Here is a 24,940-nt window from a genome sequence, read left to right on the forward strand (position 1 = left end):
TTGGTTTGAATGAGTCTGCAAGTCGATTATATTTTCAGTTAAGATTATTCAATATACCCACCTCCCCTCGGGTATGAGAAATCTATACCAGAGGGGTTTTGGAGGTGGGTCCCAGGTTTTTAAATTTTACAAAAATAGTTAACCAAACATCAAGTATGGGGTTGGATGATTTCAAACCCATACCTGATTCCAAAATATGCTGAACCAAACACACCCTTAGTGATTTAATTTCCATTTGTCTACTTGGGCCAGGCCCAAATTTGTAGCACGATTTCGAATATAGGCTATGCCCCTAAATGTTGTACCCGGGTAAATCCAACTCTGGTTGTACCCCCGCCAAAAAACGACGTGCCTGTATTGTTTGTTGTTTCTTATTGTACTGTTTCTTCTTTCATGTTGTTTTTTAAATTCATCATAAAATTGTTCACAATTGTTGTATTGTTTGTTCTTTCTTCTGGAATTTTATTTTCTTTTTTATATTGTTTGTTCTTTTTTGTTGAATTGTTTGTTCTTTGAATTATTTGTTCTTTCTTGTTTATTTGTTTGTTCATAATAATCATTTGGTTAATGTTAGTAATGAAATTAAACTCTTCATTGATCTTTTATGTTTTTACAAGCGCTTGTATTGTTTATTCTTTCTTTTTGTATTGTTTGTTCTTTCTTGTTGTACTGTTTGTTCTTTCATGTTGTTTTTTTTAAATTCATCATAAAATTGTTCATAATTGTTGTATTGTTTGTTCTTTATTCTGGAATTTTATGTTCATTTTTATTTTGTTTGTTTTCTTTGTTGTATTGTTTGTTTTCTTTCTTGTTTCTTTGTATGTTCATAATAATCATCTGGTTAATGTTCATAATGAATTTGTTCATACTTTTTGTTTTATTGGTTTATACCTTTTGTATTCTTTGTTCTTTGTTGTTCTATTACTGAGCATCTTATAAACCCTTGTATCTTTTTAACCTATTTGTTTTCTTTGCATGCTTATCATTTTCAAATCAGTAAATGTTCATTTTTAAATTAGTTGTGATCATCATATCAAATTACTTACTATTTTCATTTCCAGCCTACAATAATGAGGAAATTGAAGCTGTGAAAATCAAATATTGTGTTCAAATCACACTTCATACACACATTCAAAATTATAAGAACTCGAGACTACATCAAAAGCAATATTCAAGATTGAAGATATAGAAAAACAAGTGGATAGTTCTACCAATATCTTGTAATTCAAGTACAAACTTACACGGGCAATACCTAAAATATTCAATTTTTGGTACAAGATGTTATTTGACATGTTTTAATTGCTCAATATATGTAAATATATGTTCAAAGTAACAACATATTAATGCAATAACTAAGTTCATTTTAAAATTAGTAACTACTCATTTCACAATCAGTAGATAAATGTTCATTTCTAAATTGGTTGAATAAATGAGGATTTCCAAATAATTAGATAAATGTTCATATTCGAATGAGTAGATAAATGTTCATTTCCAAATAAATAAATAAAAGGTCATTTCCAAATAAATAAATAAATGTTCATTTCCGAAATAGTAAATGTTCGTTTTGGATGGGGTACAGCTAGACCTGGCAAATGGGTCGTCTGGATAGGTTTCGAATCGGGTCCATTCGGATCGAGTCATTTTGGGTCACTTTCACTTCGGATCGGGTTCGGGTGTGGGTCGGGTCCATTCGGGTTTCGGGTTTAATTCGATTTTTTGATGGCCATATTGGGTCGGATTTGGGTCAATATTCCGGGTCATTATCGGTCCAGTTCATTTCAGATCGGATTTTTCGGATTAGTTCGGATATTTTCGGGTTAGTTCAGACTTTTTTTGTTTAATTTCAAGTTTTGATTTGGCAATTTTGCTTTAGATTTTGTCATTATTCATAAAATATTCAATTATTTTTAATATTATATATAACAATATTTCTTACAAAATAATTAAGGGATAAGCGTATACAGTTCGAGATTACTAGTTTACTATATGGGAATTTTAGTAAACGATAAGGGTTACACTTACCTTTTCACATTGTTACAAGTGATAATTTAGGCGGCGCTAGTCTTATTTCTACTTATGTATGGTCGAGAAGACGAAACATGAAATATGGACAAATATTACAATATATATTGGTAATTAATAAAACACTATCATGATTTATTAAAGTGACTAGTATTTTGAGACCAACCTCTCAGATTATCTATTACTATATACTAAAAGAGACCAGGAATGACACGTAACATTTCCTGGTGCGATTTTTTCCCGCCAAAATATTTTTTTATTCTTTTACTTTAAAATAAATAAATTACATTACGTTTTTTTAGGAAACTAAGATAAAAAAAAAATTAACTGCCATAGATGTGTACTGCATAATATAGGAGGAAAGCTAAATCAATATTAATTATTTTTTCCTTTATGATATAATTTTATTTATGTGTTATCATAACTTTTTAATCTGATAAGAAATATTAAAAATATTGATAAATGAACTTCTAATATTAGTCTACTATTAATAATATCTCTTTAGATGTGTTCATGTTAGGAGATCAGGAAATAAGGTGGCCCATTATATAGCTAAATGGGAAACCGATGTTTGTACGGAACGTATATGTATGAACTCCTTCCCCCAAAGCCTTCAAACTTTTGCGGAGTTAGACTTAATCTAATAATATCAGCATGATCTTTCCCACAAAATAACTATTAATAATATAATACATGGTAACTGGTAAGTAAGACTGTTAATTAAAATCATAATACATGGTAAGTAAACTAACATATAAGTTTATTTATCAAGATTTTACTCAATTCAAAATATGTTGTATTTGACTAACTCGGTTATGCTCGGGTCTTTTCGAAAATTAGTCTTGAGTCATTCGGGTTTGGTTAACGTTGTTAGGTCGTTCTACATACAAGTAAACGACTATACTTTTTAAGTTTGTATAGTAATATGCAAATTTAGTTCATTTGAATTTTTTTTTTACACAACTTTGAATTTATACTTTTTCATATATCCTTTTTACTTTCATATTTTCCTATATCACAAGTCTTTTAGTTACTATTAAAATAATAAATTGTTTTAGTAGTAGCCGTGCGTTGCACGGGCCCTAAACTAGTTTCATAGAAGGTGAGTTCTGCTGCATTGACCAGGAGGCAGTGTATGAGGAAAGTCAGTGATGGTCATTTCACTGCTGTTGTTAGGGTTTTGACTTCGTCGGGGGTTGCTCCTGGTACTGAGGAGACTCTGCTGGAGTTAGAGAAGAAGCACCCAGATGCGCCGTGTCCAGTCTTGCCTCCCTTTTGTGCTGATGTCGAGGCGGTCTCGGCCACTAAAGATGTTGTGTTAAGCAGGATTCGTAGTTTCCCCAAGGGAACCTCTTGTGGACGTGATGGTTTATGGGCCCAGCTAGTTGTGGATGCGCTTGGTAAGGCTGCTGTTGTAGTGGATGATGACTTAGCCACTTCTATTACTGCGGTGGTTAATCTGTTACTTGCTGGTAAGTGTCCTGCTTCTTTGGGTTAGTTTATTGCTAGTGCCCCTCTAACGCCTTTGCTTAAGCTTGGAGGGGGTATCCGCCCTATTGCCGTTAGGACGGTTTGGAGGAGACTTGTTGAAGGAAATAATGCCCTTCGTCCAAGTATGCATTTAATGATAAGTCTAATAAATGCGGTTCAGTATTAATTAACAAGTTAATAATTCAGTGAGATCAAGTGAGCTGGATGCCTAGCTAGAGGCCGCTTCAATTCAAGTGGAATTAATGATATTAATCCACAGCTTACTCTTGACTGAACCCGTAGGGTCACACAAATAGTACGTAAACGGATCAAGTATTTAATGGCATTAAAAACTCTATCTATGGACATTCGGAATCGACGGATCTTGGTTTCAGTGGGAGCTAAGATCGTCAAAGGCAAGTAAATGAATACTCCGTAAACGATGATATTGCCGGAAACGGAAATATGGATCGTATCGGAAATATAAATATTATCCAAGTCGTAGATGTTGCCGGAAACGGAAACATGGTACGTATCGGAAAATATTATCGGAAATGGAAATATTGCCGGAATCAGAAATATTGACGGAAACGGAAATATTATCGGAATCGGAAAATAATTCCGGAAACGGAAATATTAAATATTTGTTCGAAACGGAAAATAATTCCGAAATCGGAAATGTTAAATATTGTTCGTATCGGAAATGAATTCCGGAATCGGGAATTTAATCGGAAGCGCATCGTACGAATTAGCATCGGACGAGACTTGCTAGACAAAGGCCCAGCACGAAGCCAGGCCCGCGCCCAGCAAGCCATGCGCATCAACACACGCTGCCAAAGCCTCGCCAGGCCCAGTGCAAGGCCAGGCCCAGCAAGGCATGGCGCGCGCGCGAGCTATGTGGGCTGCGAGCAAATGGGCTGCGAGCTGTGCAGCTCGTGTGGGCCGCGAGGCTTGCGCGGGTTGTGCGGTGCTCGTGTTCGTGTGCGGTTGTGTGCGATACGAATCCTAAAGCTATTGGAATTCATTCTATGATTAAATCTTAATCCTAGTAGATAGAATTTATTTAATAGAGTTCTAAAGGGATTCTAATTAAACTAATTGGTATTCTAATAGGATTCTAAATCCTTTTCCATGACTCTATCAATACGTGCCTAGGATCACAAATTTATATAGAAGTTTTCAAGTATTCAAAGCTAGGATTTTTAAGCAGAAAAATCAGCCATAACACTTGCCCTATTTAGCCGAAAATAAGTAGTACCTTAAGGGCGATTCTAGTTGGTCAATCTTAAGGCGGATCCGGACGTGCTGTGGACTTTCTACGGAGGGACGACACTTGGAGTCCTAAATACTTGTTCTTGTTCGGTTCGGGCGCAGCTAGGGAGGGCACGCTACAAAGTGTATACTTGTTCTTGGTTTCAGTGGGAGCTGAGATCGTCACAGGCAAGAAATGAATACTCCGGAAACGATGATATTGCCGGAAACGGAAATATGGATCGTATCGGAAATATAAATATTATCCAAGTCGTAGATGTTGCCGGAAACGGAAACATGGTACGTATCGGAAAATATTATCGGAAATGGAAATATTGCCAGAATCGGAAATATTGCCGGAAACGGAAATATTGTCAGAATCGGAAATATTATCGGAATCGGAAAATAATTCCGGAAACGGAAATATTAAATATTTGTTCGAAACGGAAATTAATTCCGGAATCGGAAATGTTAAATATTGTTCGTATCGGAAATGAATTCCGGAATCGGAAATTTAATCGGAAGCGTATCGTACGAATAAGCATCGGACGAGGCCTGCCGGACGAGGGCCCAGCTCGAAGCCAGGCCATCGCCCAGCAAGCCAAACGCGCGCCACAAGCCCAGCCAAGGCAGAGCCCAGGCCTACCGCAAGGCAGGCCCAGCGCGCGCCAAGGCCGCGGCTGCGTGGGCCTCGCTGCGTGGGCTGCTGCTCGCACGCACGCGCATGGGCGGCCCATCGTGGCTGCCGTGTGTGTGTGTGTGAGTTTGTGCTCATGCACGATTCCTAAAACGTGCAGAGTTCGGTTAATGATTAAATTCCTAATTCTATTTGATAAATTAATTAATTAGAGTTCTTGTAGGATTCTAAGTTTAATTAATTCGTATCCTAATAGGATTCCAATTCTCTTTCCATACCCCTATAAATATGTGGCCTGGGTTCACAATTTATAACGAGTTTTCAAGTATTCAAAGTGAGTTTTTGAGAGAAAAATTCAGTCACACATCTTGCTCAAAAGTGCCGAAAATTCTAGTACCTTAAGGGCGATTCTAGTTGGTCAATCTTAAGGCGGATCCAGACGTGCTGTGGACTATCTACGGAGGGACGACACTTGGAGTCCTAAAGAATTGTTCTTGCTCGGTTCGGGCGCAGCTAGGGAGGGCACGCAACAAAGAGTATGCATCTAAATTATGCTATATGATTATGTGTAAATAATATGTATTCCTGGGTTAATGGTTGTTTCCGCATGATTTATGTAATATCATATGTATCATAACCTAACAAGAGTTGTCATCCTTATTATGTCCAGAGGTGTTCCTCGGTTTCAGAGTTCAACTGATCAAATAAACAGATAATCATAGCCTATGATTCATCCGAGCACGGCCATGCATTTCACAGTTTCTAGCTCTCCGAGTGGCCTTGTACAACTTTTAAGCATCTCTTCCCGATTTATGGGAGGACAATCCCAATCTTGCGATCTTGAGATTAGACTTCGTTTGATAGGTGATTACCTGAGCGTTGCCTTTATAGCCTCCTTTTACGGTGTGACGGTTGGTCAACGTCAAAGCAACCAGTTCTCAAACACGTAATCTCAAATCACTCAGGTATTGAGGATTTAGTGTCTAATAATTTTAATGAAATTTACTTATGACAGATTTTCATCTCTTACAGTAAAGTTTCATAGGTCTGTCCGATACTAGTCTTCCCAAAGTAAGTATCTATGCAAATGATTATGACATTGCCATGTCCACATAGTTCAAGAAACAGAACTACTAGTCATCTTGCATTCTAGTCGTCTAACGTTTTCTATGCGTCCAATTTTATAGAAAACTCCGACTAGGGACCATTTTCAACCTTTGACATTCAAGTTCACTTGATAGACATTTCTTAGTCACAGGACTGGTCCTGACAGTCTATCTTGAATATATCGTCAAATTGAAGGGACTCATCATTTAATACTAAACCAAGATTAAATGGAATATGAAAAATACATTTCATATATGATAAATGTTCAACCCCAACGTTTTACAACCATGGGCCTCTAACCCATCTTTAAAACATTTCATGGAATTCAAAGCTATGCTTGATTTCCAATGCCACAATGTGAGTGTTGTTTCTCACTTGTTGCATAAGTTTAGTTATCATGCTTTGCCAATCTTAATATCCTTTTCATCGAATGTTCTTCGAGATAGATGATAAGATCTTTTGAGTATGTTTATTTTGTGATCTAGTCTTTCTTGCTACAATAGTGGTTCTACGCATTTTGCAATGAAGAACTATTAAGTCAACATACATGTGATCCAGCCAAGTTCAGTGAAGAACCTTTTTAATGTAAACAACTCAGTTTTATTGCTTCTTAGGCAATAAGTACTTCTACTTCAACTGTATAGGTTGCTAGTGATGCTTTGGTTTGGATTTACTTATCCAAGCAGTTCATGGATATGTGGAAGACTTTCCAGCTGTATCTTAGACCATAGAAATTAATATTTAATTTCCCACGCAACAACTCATGGTCTCCGATCCATGTTGCCATTTCAAAACACGATGCTCTATAGCTCGTCTTTATCAATGGTTAACTCCAAAGGGTCTTGTTTGATCCTTTGCCAGCGTTTATGCGTGTAGCATCATTATTTAGCATATCTTTATTTTCTTGAATCAAGAACTATTCCTATGTACCTTTTCAAGTACCATAAGTATTCTTGATCTCAATCTAGTTGATCTTCACTTAGATCAATAGAGATTGGTATATGTTCGTCATGCCTAAAGTCATACGATACGTTTTTGGCGATCCTCATATTATATCATACATGATAAATTCTTTTGCAGAATAATTCCCAATTGAATTCTATTCATGTAACTTTAGCTCATTCAATTTCAGTAGATACTGAATCCAGCTAAATTCTATATAATATAAGTTAAGAATCTCACTTAGATCCTTTGATGTTTAACTTAGTAAATGCTTATACATAGTTCAAACATTCTTTACTTAGATTTATTCATATGGGTCGAATATCTCCAATGGAGTCTTTCGTGTTTGATATAGTAAATGCCATTACTTAATCCAAAACAATATTATAAGATCTTTGTAAATAGATCTTAAAACCCAATATGTACTAAGTTTCGCCATGGTCCATCATTGATGAATAATTTCAAATCTAAGTCATTAGCATTTGAATGTTATTTCACAATAGAGAGATATGTGTGTGATACACATAGGACCAATTAAGTTTTACGTACTCCCACTAAACTTCTTATATGTCTATAAGAATCATGTACATTTTATGAAACTAAAATACTTATTAGCTTCACTAAAATACAATTCCAATTCCCAATTGCTTGCTTAAATCTGTACTTAGATTTCATAAGCTGGCATTCATTTCAAGTATTATTTAGATCCACAAATCCTATGACATGCCATGTACATAGTTTTCTTCCAACATTTGATTGAGGAATATGTTTTGTCATCCAATTGCCATATGTACCAATATGCAATCATTGCTTGATTTATAGACTTGAGCATTACGATTATGCATGAGGTTTCAACACAATCCATGTCATGAATTTGCTTGTAACCTTTAGCAACTAATCTAGCTTTGTGTGTGATCACAATTTCATGTTTGATGGTTTTTATCCTTAAAACAAACTTGTAACCAATAGGTGTGAAACTATTCTTGCAAATCAACAAAATTTCAATTTTGTCATCAAAACATTGAGTATGTTTTATGGCCTCTAACCATTAAAACATTTGAGTCTATATATGGCCTCTAACCATTTTAGGGAATTTGGGTTTCATCATAGCTTTCTTACAGGTCACAAACTCATTAATCTATATGATAATAGTTTGACTGCAAGTTGTAGGTTTCTTCACTATCTAATAAAAGAATCTCATAGTTTCAGTGACTTGAACTCTATGCCTACTTGGGTATAGAACATCAAACAATAGAATATCAATAGCCACTTGAAAGTTCTTTGAATATTCTGTTCTCCTTGAAGCACTTGTAAAGTCTTCTAAGAGATGTCTTATTCTTTAAAGCCACTTCTAAAGTCCTTAAAGAATACATGTTCGGGTTTTCTAAAGAACTTCGAAAAGCCTCCTGAATGTCCGTTTATGTTTGTTGTTCGCCTCGAAGACTTTCGAGGTCTATTTTCTCCCACTTGTCATTTTGGAAACGAATCTCCAAAAGGACATTATTTCGAGCAAACAAACATTATGTTCTCAAAAATTCGTGGTAGAAACAATACCCTTGTGTCTCATTTGAATAAATCACAATGAAACATATATCTATACTTGGGCCTTAGTTTGTTGAATAACAAACACTAAGCTCCCACTGAGTCTAGGAACTCTTTAGATATATTATGAAAAGATATTCTGAAATTACTTTTCAATAGCTTTGACGAATTTGGTTTAGTTTGGTGGTAGTTGAGCATTTTGTTTTAGAAATTATAGGAAAAGTCTTTATGATTCATCATTGATCGAATCAAGTACTAATTGACTTCGATCATTCCAACGTAGATATGCCATATCTTATGGAGCTAGATTGTGAAATTACAACACACAATCATTGATGATCATATTTGGTCTCAAGTAATCATCAACATGATCTAACCTAGATCTTTATGATTTCTTGCTAAGTGGATTTTATACTTCTGAATCTTTAAACTAGCCAAACAGATTCAACTTATATCACATTTGAGTAAATAAACCTATATTCACTCAAATCCATGTGAAATAATAAAGTCATAAAATCTTTCTTTAGCTTTGAACTCTATCGTCTAGGCGTTCTAACAATAGTTCATATCTTTTGTTACTTTCAACAAGTAAGACTAGTTGTCTTAAATTTATCTAGAAATCAATCAACTTTCAAAAGTCCATCAAAATAGAGCTTTTGAATGTTAACTTGTTAATATGGTCTAAGCAACAATGCCAAAGATTAGTGGAACTCAAATCAAGAGGTTGATTTGAACCTAGTAAAGTTTTATAGTTAAAGAGTTGTTTGTTTTAATCAAGCATATTGACTCAACCCGTAATTGACCATTTCATTCAAATAAACAAACAAACATTATTTTTGTTTTCTTGAATGTGAGTCTTTCTGTGTTTGAAACAGAAATTTAGGTATGCTGATTATGGAACAAAATAACCATTAAGTTCCAGCCTTTGAAAGGACTTAAAACAAACTAGATGACCCTACAACTAATGTAGCATTGTCATGCTTCATTTCCCACTTGTAGGTCATTAGTATATCCTAGCTTCCATTGTCTGAGTTATTACCGAAGTAAGAACCTCAAGCGGTATATGATACCAAGGAAGTTTGATTGCTAGGTCACTGCTCTTTTAAACATAAACTTATAGGTAGAAACGGAATTGTAAATTCCTTTCATTTGTTCCTCGTTTTCCTATTTTTTTTTGTACCATTTCTTATAGTCTTAAGAATTGAATTCTTTAGTGTTGACTTTTATACTTTGTTAGACATGTCCAATGTCACCAACAAGGTTCTTTACCATTTTAATTTATGTTGAATATTTTGTTTCAACTAGATGATCTTACTAGAAGCTTCTAAAGTTCTCTAAGCATCGATCTATTCATTGTCTAGGGACTAGACTCATTCGAGAATTAAATGGAAAAAAGATTTTAGGTTGTTAACCATTGGTAAAGCTAAGCGTATTAAACTCAATGCTTTATGATCTCAAAACTACAGTGTATTTTGAATACACAAGCACCAATTGGTTTGCCATTCGACTTTGATGTTCGAAAACAACCATAAAAGTCGCTATAAGAAACGTACATTTTAAATTGCTCACTTTCTCTCATTTCCGTGAATCGTTCTTGGATTCACTACCAATTGAGGAAATTTACTGTTACCTTTCTAAAAGGATTTATTGCAGTGCAAGATATTTAATTATAAACAATAATTAAAACATACATTGAAGCATGCAAAGTCTAAACATTTATCATGAGTAATAACTTGAAAATTAAAGCAATCATGCAATTTCAACAAGTTATTAGCATTTTATTCGAATTTATTGTTCCGGCAGGTGTGAATAAAATGATTCCAAGATCCTAAAATCATTGAAGAACTAAGCACAGTTTGTCGACTTAATCCTAAAACATCTTAGGTAAGCAAAAGCCTTTTGCTAATAGTCTAGAAACTATTCTTGGTTGATAGGTACGTCTAAGAACTTATTAGGTAAACCTATCGATTTTGCCACGATATAAAATGACTCCTTACTTATATCGTTGAGTTTCACCAAAACTAACATGTACTCACAATTATTTGTGTACCTTGCCCCTTTAGGACCAATAAGTAACACCTCGCTGAGCGAAAACTATTACTAGATTGATGTAAAGGATATCCAAGCAAGTGTATATTTTGGCATGGCACCTTTTAACTCAATTTTTAAGTTTGGAACTTAAGGCTCTTACTATGTTGGTTAGATTTTAAGTGAACTAAAATCCTTAATCATGCAACATAATCAAGCTTTGATCTCATGCCTTTTAAGACATATTTAAAAGCAATAAATAACTTAAAACATGCATAAGATAAATGTGATCTAGTATGGCCCGACTTCATCTTGAAGCTTTAACTTCAAAATCCGTCTTGAAAATCTCCGTGGGAGGCACCATTTTCTTCAAATAGAATAAGCTATAATTAAAACTAATTACAACTATTTGATGGTACGCAGACCATATTTGAATTGAAAAACAACTTTGGTACTTTAGACCAATTACATTCAAATTAATGGTACGCAGACCATATTTTCTATCCTATTTGGGCCATACTAGTCACTTCATAACCTGCATAACATTACATATACAATATATACCATTCACCCATTCATTATCATGAATGGCCCACATAGCTGATTAGTAAAACACATTATGCATCACATAAACATTTGCAGCAATTAATCAAGGGCACCAATAATCTACAAATTATTCAGTCCTTATTAATTCTAATCAAGTTGTTTTAACCTTAAGGATTTGTAGACCTAATCAAGAGTTTATGACTAAAAGGGGCTCCCACTTAAACCAATAAATTCATATGCTTTACTAATTTTAAACATAAAAATGTACTTCTAGTCTAACCGGAAACATACAAATTTAATTAAAATTTAAAGCTCATATAAATTTTTAATTGAATCCAAAAGTTTAATTTAATTTCAGTCGTATTTAAATTAATTCATGATTTTAATTTTAGTAAAATAATTAGAATATATAAAATTTATTATAATTACAATATTCAAAATTAAAATCCAAGAAAATAATTTAAATTATCAATTTAAAAATTAATTAAAATTACGTAAACTGAAAATTTCAAATTAAAAATTTCAAAACGATCTAATCGCAACGCAACAATCCCACGCATCGCACGCCCATGGGCCACACGCACACAGCCATCGCTGGCCATGTGCGCGCAGCCCATGCGCTGCGTTGCATCGCTGCTGCTCACCATCGCAAGGCATCACGCGAGCTGGTGCTCGCTGCGCGCGCCAGCGCTCGACGCAACAAGCATGCTGCCGCAGCCCATCGCTGGGCGCAGCGCTCGTCGCACGTCGCAACAAGCAAGTTGCTCGCCATCGCTGGGCGCAGCGCTCGTCGCACGTCGCAACAAGCACGCTGCACGCCATCGCTGGGCGCAGCGCTCGTCGCACGCACAATAGCGCTCGCTGCGCGCGAACGATCGATACTGGGCGTAGCACTCGTGGCACGCGAGCTTGCGCGAGGCAGTGCGCGCTGTGGCGCAGCTCGCTTGCTGCCCACAGGCGACTGCTCGTGCCTTGCTCTCGCCCTCGCCCATTCGCCCATCGCACACAGCCCACGACACAAGGCAAGGCTGCTGCCTTGTGCTCGTGCACCATTGCGGAAACAAAGGGGTATTACTTCTACAATACATCTGAGAACAAGGTGTTTGTTGCTCGAGATGGTGTCTTTTTGGAGAAAGATCACATTTCCAAAATGACAAGTGGGAGAAAAGTAGACCTCGAAGAAATTCGAGTCGAACAACAAACTCTAGAAAATGCTCAAGATGACATTCAGGATGAAACTCAGAGATCTTTAGAAGAATCTGGTGAGAATCATGGTCAATCTAGAAATGTTACCCCGCGTAGGTCGCAAAGATATAGATCTCAACCGGAAAGGTACTTAGGTATTTTGACGAACGAGAGCTATGACGTTCTATTACTTGAAAGTGATGAACCTGCGACTTACAAACAAGCTATGACGAGCCCTAGCTCCAAGCAATGGCAAGAAGCCATGCAATCTGAATTAGACTCCATGTCTGAAAACCAAGTATGGGATTTGGTCGATTTGCCAGATGGCTACCAAGCCATTGGAAGCAAATGGGTTTTCAAACTGAAAAAAGACAAGGATGGGAAACTTGAAGTTTTCAAAGCTAGATTGGTTGCAAAAGGTTACAAGCAAGTCCACGGTGCGGATTACGATGAAACCTTTTCACCAGTTGCAATGCTAAAGTCTATTCGGATAATGTTAGCAATCGCTGCATATTACGATTACGAAATATGGCAGATGGATGTCAAAACTGCTTTCTTAAACGGAGTTTTAACAGACAGCCTGAAGGTTTTGAGGATCCAAAGAATGCTAAAAAGGTATGCAAGCTAAAGAAGTCAATCTACGGATTGAAGCAGGCATCCAGGAGCTGGAATATACGTTTTGATGAAGCAGTAAGTGACTTTGGTTTCATCAAGAACGCAGACGAATCTTGTGTATACAAGAAGGTCAGTGGGAGCAAAATTGCTTTCCTAGTATTATATGTCGACGACATATTACTTATCGGAAATGACATTCCTATGTTGAACTCTTGACATTCCTATAAATGACATTACTTATCTTGACAGAGTTCAACATAGGAATGTGATATCCGATAAGTAATATGTCGTCGACATATAATACTAGGAAAGCAATTTTGCTCCCACTGACCTTCTTGTATACATAAGATTCGTCTGCGTTCTTGATGAAACCAAAGTCACTGACTGCTTCATCAAAACGTATATTCCAGCTCCTGGATGCCTGCTTCAATCCGTAGATTGATTTCTTTAGCTTGCATACCTTTTTAGCATTCTTTGGATCCTCAAAACCTTCAGGCTGTCTGTTAAAACTCCGTTTAAGAAAGCAGTTTTGACATCCATCTGCCATATTTCGTAATCGTAATATGCAGCGATTGCTAACATTATCCGAATAGACTTTAGCATTGCAACTGGTGAAAAGGTTTCATCGTAATCCTTAATGCTGACTGAATTTTTCTCTCAAAAACTCTAGGATTGCATGTAGTTTTGATTTTCTCGTACTTTGAAATGATGCTTGTATGCTTAAGCTTTGGATCTTGTAGAAAACTGTTTGATAGCCACTTGAACTTGAACTGTTGGAACTTGTACTTTTGAAAAAAATTTGAACTCGTATCTGCTTCGGCATGGATAGCCTAGGCGTTGATGTAGCAATTTGAATACCTGCTTCTGCGTGGATAGCCTAGGCGTTGGTGTAGGAATTGTATACCTTCTTCGGCGTGGATATCCTAGGCGTTGGTGTAGAACTTGTATCTTGAATTTAGAGGTCCACTGGGGAATTTGTTTTGCATCGTTTGACCTTGTGTGGGCCAGTATAAGATAGCCCCCAGTTTAGAATTTTGACTCTTTGTATGCTACTTGATTTAGTATGCCTCGTCACACTCGGAGAAAGCTCGCTGAATCATCTGTGGTTCGAGCTGCTGAGGAAGACGCTTCGGATGATGAAGCGGCTGCAATGAATGCGCCAGGTGGGGGTATGGTTCCCCGAGATGCGCCTGCTTTCCCTGGTGCTGGTTGGACCCCTTCCGACCTGGTGTTTCGGCCGGATTGGCACTTGTCTCAGCGGCCTCGCGCTGGCATGGTGAGTCTTGTACTGTGTTTTGAATTTGTACTTTGTACTTGTATAGGTCTTGAGCTAACTCGTTCACCTGTAGGCCGACGGAAAGCCATTCCGTACTTACTGGTCCTTGGTGGAGGTTCAAATGGCCTTTAAAGCTCTCCGTGCTGATGCAGAGGCTATAGAGATTTGGTCGCAGATGGGCCTGGCCGATTTTTGGCGCACCATGGGAGGTTCCCCGAGGAGAACGGGGATTAAAAACCGTTTGTGGGCTTTGTTAGAGCTGTGGTGGGATACCACCAACACTTTCCACATGGCATGAGGAGAGATCACCGTTACCCCTCTTGAGTTTGCTATGATTACAGGTCTTCCTTTTTCTGAGAGGAATGTGACCTTTGATTCTGAGCTGACATGGCGCTCGGTCGCTGCCAGGGACTTGCTCGGCCCAGTTGTTGATTTGTCAGAGGACGACTCCCACGCTTCTGTGACGGTGCTTGTGGATGCTATATGTGGTGAGGGTGTGTCCGCGGAGCAGATGGTTAGGCTCTTCCTCCTTGTCTTGGTTAGCAGAGTGATTGCCCCGAGTAGGAACAGTCGGGTGCATATTAGCTTCTTGTCCGCTCTGAGGGACTTGAGAGTTGTCTCGAGTTATAACTAGGGTGGTTTGGCATATAGCCACCTCTTGTATGAAATGGGGCGGGCCTCCCGGACTGCACTGGGGAGTGACCCGAGCATGGCTGCTCTGTGGAGCGTGCTGGAGGTATTCGAGACTCCTTGTACTTTGTACTTTGTATTTGTATGCTTGAACTTGACTGATGTTTTGTTTGTTACTTGAAAGATTTGGATCTATGAGCACTTTTCGACTTTGGGGCCGGAGCGTACTAGAGATGCGGCTTACCCGTATGCTGCCTCTTGGATAGGAGCGGTGCGCGTTGGTGCGTCCCTGGCGGCTTCTCGCAGAGCTTGGAGAGTTTTGCCTGCTGATAGGGTAATATTCTTGTACTGCTTTGCTTTCTTGTATTTGTATTTGTACTGTTTCCTGAGTTGTCTGCTTTGTAGGTGGTATGGCGTCCTTTTGCCAATGCAGTTGTACTTGTCTTGGCTACTCGTGCCCATTTCCTGTCTGGGCGGCGGGTTTTGCTTCCAGGGTTGTACCGCCATATGTGGTATCTGGAGGAGCGAGTGTCCCTTCAGCACAATTCGGGGGAGAGGCTTGTCCCCAAGGATCCGCCGGAGTCCATGCTGGCGTTGGATGAAGAGTTGGCCCAGCTTTATGCGGAGGCTAGGGGCGAGGCTGTCTGCCTCTCTTGGAGGGATTTTGTACACAGGAAGGGGAGCTATGATGACTTCTTGAGGAGGTTGGCTCCACCAGTACGCTTTGTAATGCCGGTGAGCTTTTGAATCTTGTATTCTTGTATTCTTGGATTCTTGTATTGATTGGATGATTGTATGATTGTATGATTGTATGTAGGAGGAGGTTGATCTTGAGGACATTCCTCATGCTGATAGGATCCTCCGCTATGAGAACTCGGACGGGGAAGAGGTGGTGGAGACCATTCCTTGGGCTTCTCCTCCGCACCGAAAATCATATGATGATGTACCCGAGCATTACGCCCCTGTAAGTACTGTTGCATTTTTGAAGCTGTTTGTAACTTGTGTTTGGAAATTGATCTTGAATTTTGTATGCAGGCGCCTCGGGTGAGAGTGCGTCGCTGGATGCTCTTGCTTGATTCTTGGAAGAGGCAGTGCGCCAAGCTGACCCGGAAGCTTTCTGGACGGAACAGAGAGGTACCTCACTTGATCTTGAAACTTGTATACTGGAAATTCCAACTGGGAAATTGATTCTTGAAATTGTATCTTGTATAGGAGCGCCGTCGAGACCGTAGAGACTCTGTTGACAGGGAGCCTCAGGCGGAGACGTCCTTGGGACAGGAGGGACCAAGCTTGGAGCTGGGACAGGGGTCCGGTGCTGGTGCTCATCAGAGGCATTCTGATGCTGAGTGGGGAGCTTCCCCTTTTGTACATGTTGATCCCACCAGGCATTCATTTGGAGGTGCTAGCGGTTCACGGCCCTTTGTTCCTCCTTTCGGCTATTACTTCGGAGGAAGTGGTCCCCAGACTTGGGGTCCGGGTTCATGGGCTTGCTATGCGGAGATGGAGAGGATGCGCCAGGCTCAGATGTTTGGATTGTATCTGTATATGCCGATGCCGCCGCCTTATCAGTATTCCTTTTCTCAGCAGGGAGTTCATCCCTCCACTGGCACACTTCGTATCTCGGAGCAGGATCCTAGTACCCCTGGGACGGAGCTGGATCAGGAGCTGGAGCGCCTTAGGAGGCGTAACAGGGATAAGGGGCCTGTGGTTGACATCACCGCTAATGATGACTCAGACTGACCCTGCATGGTAGCGAGTTCCAGCTTGCCTGGGTTGATTTTGGATATGCTAGATTGTATTGTGTTTGTATGGCTTGAAACTTGAATTTTTTTGTATGGTTTGTATGGTTTTGAACTTGAATTGGTTTGTAAAATTTGAAGATTGGCTTTTGTATGTTTGAATGCTTGAAATTGTATGCGTTGTGTGTGCCTTGAAATTTTGTAGCTATATGCATGCATGACAATTTTGCGAAAAAATTGCCCATTTTTTCGGGTGTATATACCCACTATAAGCCCCCACTTTGACTGAGGTTTTTTGGTTAGGAAAAGCGCAAGTCAAAGAATATTCAACTCTTGCTTATGCACATGCAGACTCGACTTAGGACGCCGGTCTAGGACTAGAATGCTTGAAATTTGAAAGAAAAAATTGATCCGAAATCTGCCCGAAGCGTTGATCCGGACTGCTTGAAATTGCGGGGCTTGCGGCTTTAGAATCTTGAATAATGGAGATTGTACTCTGTTGTCCGAAACACTAAAGAGTGTGTACTCGGAGTCATAAGAGAGGACGGTGGCCTCGTCCTTTGATGCAGGCTCCCGGCGTCTGGCGCGGGCTTGGCGCCTGGCGCCTGTGAGCTGTCGTGCAAGCCAATTCTTGTATAAATAGGGAGCATTTCGGATCATTTCTTGTATCAATCCTTCCCTGCTATCGTTGCATACTGCTTCCTCACGAAGAGAAAATATGGCTGTGTCTTTTGAAAGTGCCTTGAACTCGTGGCTTGGTTCGCTAGGCAAGTTGGAGAAAAGGGAGCTTGATGGCATGCATCTTGGGGTGCTCGTCTCTTTCCGGTTTGTAAAATTGGATTTGCACTTCATTCTTGCTGCTCTGGAGGCTTGGGACCCGAATCATCATGTCTTCCGCTTTGGAAATAATGAGGTATGTCCCCTCCCTGAGGAATTTAGTGCCATATTGGGGTGTCCCTTGATGCTGGAGCCATGCATGCCTAGTGTTGAAGAACACTTTTTCTCGAGTTTTGAAAGGTATTTGGGCTTGAAGCCCCCACTTTTGAGTGTTGTTGTATATGGCAGAGGGGTGGATTTGTCCCTCTTTGTCACCTACTTTGTTGGGCTTGATGTTCCCAAAGTTTTCCGCTTGAGAGCCTTGAGTTTTTGTATGTTTGCTCGCTTTCTCTTTTCGAAGCAGGGGTTTGGCAATGGCGATGCCTCCCTAATTGAGATTGTAGAGCAGTTTGCTAATGGTCGGGACCCAATGCCGCTTGTGATTGGCGAAACATTGATGGGCCTTGACATGCTGAAGTCGGACCCCTCTTCATTGCTGTCGGGAAGTCCGGTATTACTCCAAGTAAGGATCTGGAGCCTTCTTTGTATTGTTGAACTTGTACTTGTATTTGAATTTTGAATGTTGAATTGTGTTTCTTGTATACTCCCCAAGGTTTGCCTTATGGAGAGGCTCGTGTTGGTGGCACCACCGGAGAACATGGCGAGCTACAATAGAAGAGGATTCACCATGCGGCCCATGGTGTATGGCCGGCTTTCATTGGATGAGTGGAGGTGCGCACTCTCTGAGATTGAATCTTGTATAAGGTGGGTAATTCCTTGGTGGGGAATTGCTGCTATGAGGCATGCCCCTGGTTCTACTGCTTTAAGGGTGCCAAGCCTCACAATGCTGGTCTTCTACTCGCCTGCTCGAGTGATGAGACAATATGGCTTGAAACCGGAGATCCCGGACTGCAAGGAAGAGAACCCGAGACCTGTTGTGCTGAATGCAAATCGACTTGAAGTTTGGAGGCGGTATAGGGTCTCCAAACCATTCTTGATTATCCAGTTCCCACTTGAGCCAGTTACTCTGTTTGCGGGGTATATTGTATGGATGAGAGGCCTACGCCAGAGGGACATTTCTTTCTCAGGACCAGCTAGAGTCCGAGGTTCTAGAGCTAGACATCCTGCATCAACTGACTATGAGGAAGGTGACGGGAGTGTGGCCCATCCGGTGCTTGACCGTTCGGAATCCAAAGGAGGTTCGTTGTCCTCCCGTCTTGGAAGGCTTGCAAGTTCCTTCTCCCGCCGCTTGGGCAAGGGGAAGATTGATGATTGATTGCGGGAGGAGCCAGGGGATAATACTCAAGGTGCCAAGACTCGAGAGCATAGTCGCCCGACCCTAGATCTTTGTAGGCTAAATGTGTTTGAAATTGTATTGGAAGGAATTGTGTTTAGAATGTGTTTGGAAGATGTGTTTAGAAAGATGTGTTTGGAAAATGTGTTTAGGAAGTGAAAAGGCTTTTGAACTTTACTTCACTTGATCCCGACTTTGTATTTGAATTAGCTTTGAAGGCGTTAGGGCCAAATAAGTTATTGTGTTAAATTCCGCTTGAACATGCTTTGCTTTGAATTGGCACATTTGGAATAAAGACAACAACATTTGAGCTTTGAAATTTGATTTGATTTGATTTTTAGGATGCCCTTAATTGAGGAAATTTTGAAATTTTTTGTATTAAAGTGGCCGGGCCTGAAATGAGGTTGCCTACGTGTCCCGTTAGGGAATCAGGCCGGACGTAGTTCTGACTAACTTACAAGACCTTAATTTGGATTCTTGAACTTGAACATGGAACTTAGACATAGAACTTCTTGAGTTGATCGAGGTTGGTAAGAGATCTGAATTTTGTTCCGTCGATGTCTGTTAGTTCAACTGCTCCCCCGGAGAGGATCTTCTTGACGATGTATGGGCCTGCCCAGTTGGGTTTGAATTTTCCCCTTGGGTCCATGATGCTTTTGCGAAGGGCTTTCAGGACAAGCTCGCCTTCCTTACTGTTTCGGGTTCAGACCCTTTTGTTGAAATGTCTGGCCACTCGGCGCTGATAGACTTGTACATGGTGAGCTTATGGTCAAGCTGAACCTAACGAATTTTCTTGAATGGGAAGCTAAGCTTGTTGAAATAGTCAGACTCAATGGACTTGAGTATGTACTGTTGCATCCCATGCCAAGCTACTATGCCAGAGACATGACCCCTGAAAGATTTGCTGCCTGGGATGCGGATCTCAAAAAGGTTATGAGTCTCATGCTCAACAATATCCCTGATGAATGGGCTAGAAGGTTTGTAGCTTACGAACCTTTTACGCTCATCAAGAATCTGAGGGATATCTGTCGTGGAAGCATGGAGGACAGGGACCTAAACGTCCATGAGTTGATTGAATCAATGTCTGGTCTAAAGGTTAGTTCTCCCAACAGGTGTTATAGGATGGAGGTCCAAGAAACACATGTTCAGCTCCTTCGCACTAAACAAAGGGTAGGCATCCCACTTAGGTTCCATGTGGAGCTTATGCTTTCATATTTTGATCGCCTAAGTCTACTAGGAACCCCAATAAGAGAAAGGATGGCAGTCTCTATCCTTCTCAATTCACTGGACAGTGGGTTTGGTCGCTTCAAGCAACTATACCTAAGTGAACCAAGAGAAGAAACAGTTGCAGAATTTGTTCACCTTGTCAGAAAGGCTAAGATAATACTCGACTGTGAAGCCAAAGATTTACTCAAGGCTAAAGGGAGACCCTTCAAGAAAGGTGGAAAGTCCAAGGGCAATGCTAAATCAAAGCAGGACAAGTCCACATCAAGCTGTCTTTATTGTGATGGAATAGGCCATTACAAAAGAGAATGTCCAAAGCTAAAGGAAGATCAGAAGAACGGAATAGTCGTTCCATCTTCAGGTATTTTCGTTATAGACTGTATACTTGCTAATTCAACTTCTTGGGCATTAGATACAGGTTGTGGCTCACACTTATGTTCCAATTCACAGGGACTAATAAGAAGTAGAAGGTTAAGCAAGGGTGAAGTCGACCTACGAGTGCAAAATGGAGCAAGGATTGCTGCATTAGCTGTAGGAACTTATTATTTGTCGTTGCCCTCTGGGCTAGTTTTGGAACTGGAAGACTGTTTCCATGTTCCAAGTCTTACTAAAAACATCATTTCTGTTTCTTGCTTAGATGCTAAGGGATTTTCCTTTTTAATAAAAGACAATAGTTGTTCGTTTTATTTTAAAGAGATGTTTTATGGATCTGCTAGATTGGTCAATGGACTTTATTTATTAGATCACGACAAACAAGTTTATAACATAAATACCAAAAAGGCCAAAAAGGATGATTCAGATCTCACCTATCTGTGGCATTGTCGATTAGGCCATATTAACTTGAAACGCATGGAAAGACTTCAAAAGGAAGGAATTCTAGAACCATTTGACTTAGAGGATTATGGTAAGTGCGAATCATGTTTACTTGGCAAAATGACAAAGCAACCTTTCTCTAAAGTTGGAGAAAGAGCAACAGAACTATTGGGTTTAATCCATACAGATGTATGTGGACCAATGAGTACAAATGCTAGAGGTGGTTTCAGCTACTTTATCACTTTCACTGATGCCTTCAGTAGATATGGTTATGTCTACCTAATGAAGCATAAGTCTGAATCCTTTGACAAATTCAAGGAATTTCAGAGTGAAATAGAGAATCAATTAGGCAAGAAGATTAAGGCACTGCGGTCTGATAGAGGCGGTGAATATCTTAGCTATGAATTTGATGACCATCTGAAAGAATGTGGAATTCTATCAGAATTGACTCCTCCTGAAACACCACAATGGAACGGTGTGTCGGAACGGAGGAACAGAACCTTGCTAGACATGGTTAGATCAATGATGGGTCAGGCCGAACTTCCAATAGAATTTTGGGGACATGCACTAAATACAGCTGCACTCACTATAAATAGAGCTCCGTCTAAAGCTGTTGAAAAGAATTTAATTAATAGAGTTCTAAAGGGATTCTAATTAAACTAATTGGTATTCTAATATGATTCTAAATCCTTTTCCATGACTCTATAAATATGTGCCTAGGGTCACAAATTTATATAGAAGTTTTCAAGTATTCAAAGCTAGGATTTTTAAGCAGAAAAATCAGCCATAACACTTGCCTTATTTAGCCGAAAATAAGTAGTACCTTAAGGGAGATTCTAGTTGGTCAATCTTAAGGCGGATCTGGACGTGCTGTGGACTTTATACGGAGGGACGACACTTGGAGTCCTAAAGACTTGTTCTTGTTCGGTTCGGGCGCAGCTAGGGAGAGCACGCTACAAAGTGTATGCATCCTAGACTAATTATATGATTATGTGCAATTAATATGTATCCTGGCATTAAAGTTTTTCCGCATGATTTATGTTGTTCATATGTATCATAACCTAACACTTGTATCCAAGGTCGCTGTTGTCGTGATCGGGAAGGAGGTTGGTAGTTATCTTGAGGATTTTCAGTTTGGGGTGGGTGTGCCTAACGGGAGTGAGGCTATTCTCCATGCTGTCAACAGGTTGGTTGAGGCCAAGGGAGAGGTGAGCAGTATGTCTATGCTTCTGGTTGATTTTAGCAATGCCTTTAACTTGATAGACCGTAGTACTATGCTTAGAGAGGTCCAGCGTCGATGTCCATCGCTCAGTCCTTGGGTTGAATTCTGTTTTGTCCGGCCGGCTAGGTTGTATTATGAGGGCTCTGTCTTGCTTTCTTCCCAGGGGGTTCAGCAGGGTGATCCTTTGGGGCCTTTGTTGTTTGCGCTTACCTTGCATCCGCTTATCCATCTGATCAACGAGAAGTGCAATCTTGATTTCATGGCTTGGTACCTCGACGACGGTACCATTATTGGGGAAACTGCTTTGGTTTCTTCGGCTTTGCAGGTGATCACTACTGAGGGTCCGGCAATGGGGTTGCATTTAAATGTTGAGAAAACGGAAATCTTTTGGCCTACTCCTGATCGGAGGAGCTACGATTCCACACTTTTCCCTCCTAGTATTGCCCACCCCAGGGATGGAGTCCAGCTTCTCGGTGGGCCAGTTAGCTTGAAGGCTGACTTTTGCAGCCGCTTGATAGAGGACAGGGTCGCTAAGGCTGTGGGTTTGATGGAGGCCGTGGCTGAGCTTAATGATCCTCAATCGGAGCTCCTTCTTCTGCGGTGTTGTGTGGGAGTTAGTCGTTTGTACTTCTCTTTACGGACTTGTCTGCCGCATATGCTCGGGTCTGCTCCTTTTTCCATTGATCTCGCCTTAAGGAGGGTTCTTCAGGATATTATTGTGGATGGTAGTGCGGGTTTTGGAGATTGGCAGTGGCGGTGTGCCACTCTACCTTTTCGGTTGGGTGGTGTAGGGGGTTATTTTTCCCGTTCCTACAAGGGGGGTTGGCACGCGGCGGTTCATTTAGAGAACCGTAGAATTGTTTTTGCACCTCGAAGGAGTCGCCACCAAACTTTATTATAGGTCCCGTTTGGGAAGACCGCAAAATGACTCTATTTTTGGATAAGGCCTTGAATCCTTGAAACGGATGGGTGAGATCCGGGCTCGGGAACGAAAATACTTATTCGGCGAGCTTTAGAAATATTCAAGTACGTTGGCACAACATTGTTTCGAAAATAAACCCTAAGATTATACTATGTGGGTTTGAAATTTAGAGCAAAATAGAATTTCTAATCGTACGGTGGTCACTTTGCTTTAAAGATTGATTTAAGGAACCTAAGGCCGGTTTGTCCAAAAATATCTTCGTTAAGCGTGATGTAACCTTTGTATTTTATTGTATTTAGCATGTTGGTGATAAAGCACATAAAGCAACATCACAATACTAAATAAAGTGCGGAATTAGTAAATACAAGACCCCCTAGAAAAGGACTAGGGAGTAGGTCTACATTGCCTAGAAATGGACTAGGCAAGTAAAGGTGCGGAATTGAAAGTGCGAAATTGAAATTGCGGTATTGAAATTACGGTATTGAAAGTGCGATATTGAAAGTGCGATATTGAAAGGTGTATATTGAAATTACGATATTGAAAGGTGCATAATTGAAATTTGTACTTGGGCACATGAGATTCGAACGCCAAGCGGCTCCTTAAAAATAAGTGCGCCCAACACGAATTCAAAGCCAAAAATCTCAACTTGGGAGAGGTTTCTCAACCCAAATGTCCTAGATTTTGCATATTGAACTTGAAATTGAAAGCTTGAATATTGAAAGGTTTGAACTTGAAAAGATTGAAACTTGAACTTGAAATGATTGAAATTTGAACTTGAAATGATCCTATTTTAGAGAGGTAGTTATGAACAACCCTAAACATGGTGGGATCTTTGAAATTTGAAAACTTGAACTTGTATATTGAAAAATGGAGTCTTGAATCTCAAAAGACTAAACCTTTAAATGCTAAAAGGTGTCATCTTTGATTACTCCACACTTGAAGGTGATTCTAGTTCAAAGGGATGAATGTAAACAACTTTGAACATCCTTGAATCTTGAAAGTTACTATTTTGTATTTTGAAAAAGTTTGTATTTTTGAAAAAGCATGTATGATTGTTGCAAGTGGTGTTTTTTACGGAAAAAAACACCAACTTGCTAATCATTTGAAATCAAAATAGCATGATTGATTGAAATGGGATTCGGATTTACCTAGTTAGGCTTAGGCACGAGCTCCCAATTGCTTTTTGAATTTTGGAACTTTGTATGTGTTTTTGAAGAGTTTTGAAGTTTGTATTGTGAGGAGTAATGTCGAAATTACGACGTTGTATGTGTTGTGCTCCCCTTTTTTCGATGGAAATGGGGGTATTTATAGGAGGGAAATGGTGCAAAACGCCAGCACACGCCAGCGCCTGGCGCCAGGCCAGCGCTGGGCGCTGCTGAGGTGGCCCGAATGCCGCCAAAAAGGACGGAAAGATGTCGTCCTTGATTTGTCTTGTATGGGTGTACCTTCGTACGAATAGTACGATGTTTGGCATGTAGTGTTTTACTGGAGGTTAAGGCTTGAATTTGCGTCTAAAAACAAGCCTTTCTCGGGTTTTTGAATTCCGGTTTTAAGGGACGGGGCCCGGCATGCTCGGTTTTGTGGGTCGACGCCCAAATTTGACTTGCCTTATATGATTCTGAGTGGAAAAGGCCTAGTAAGACCAATGGGATGGTCTAC

The 24,940-nt window shown here is 39.9% G+C and overlaps 1 protein-coding gene across 1 annotated transcript in view; it reads left to right on the forward strand.

Moving 5' to 3' along the window:
* Positions 1-22,186: 22,186 nt before the first annotated feature.
* Positions 22,187-24,940, forward strand: part of LOC130461803 (uncharacterized) — a 29,764-nt gene continuing 27,010 nt past the window's right edge. Inside the window, exon 1 of the mRNA XM_056830022.1 lies at positions 22,187-23,194. Coding sequence (XP_056686000.1) covers positions 22,187-23,194 — 1,008 coding nt within the window. The remainder of the gene's footprint in view (positions 23,195-24,940) is intronic.

This window comes from Spinacia oleracea, chromosome 5 (assembly GCF_020520425.1).
Source record: "Spinacia oleracea cultivar Varoflay chromosome 5, BTI_SOV_V1, whole genome shotgun sequence".
NCBI lineage: Eukaryota > Viridiplantae > Streptophyta > Magnoliopsida > Caryophyllales > Amaranthaceae > Spinacia > Spinacia oleracea.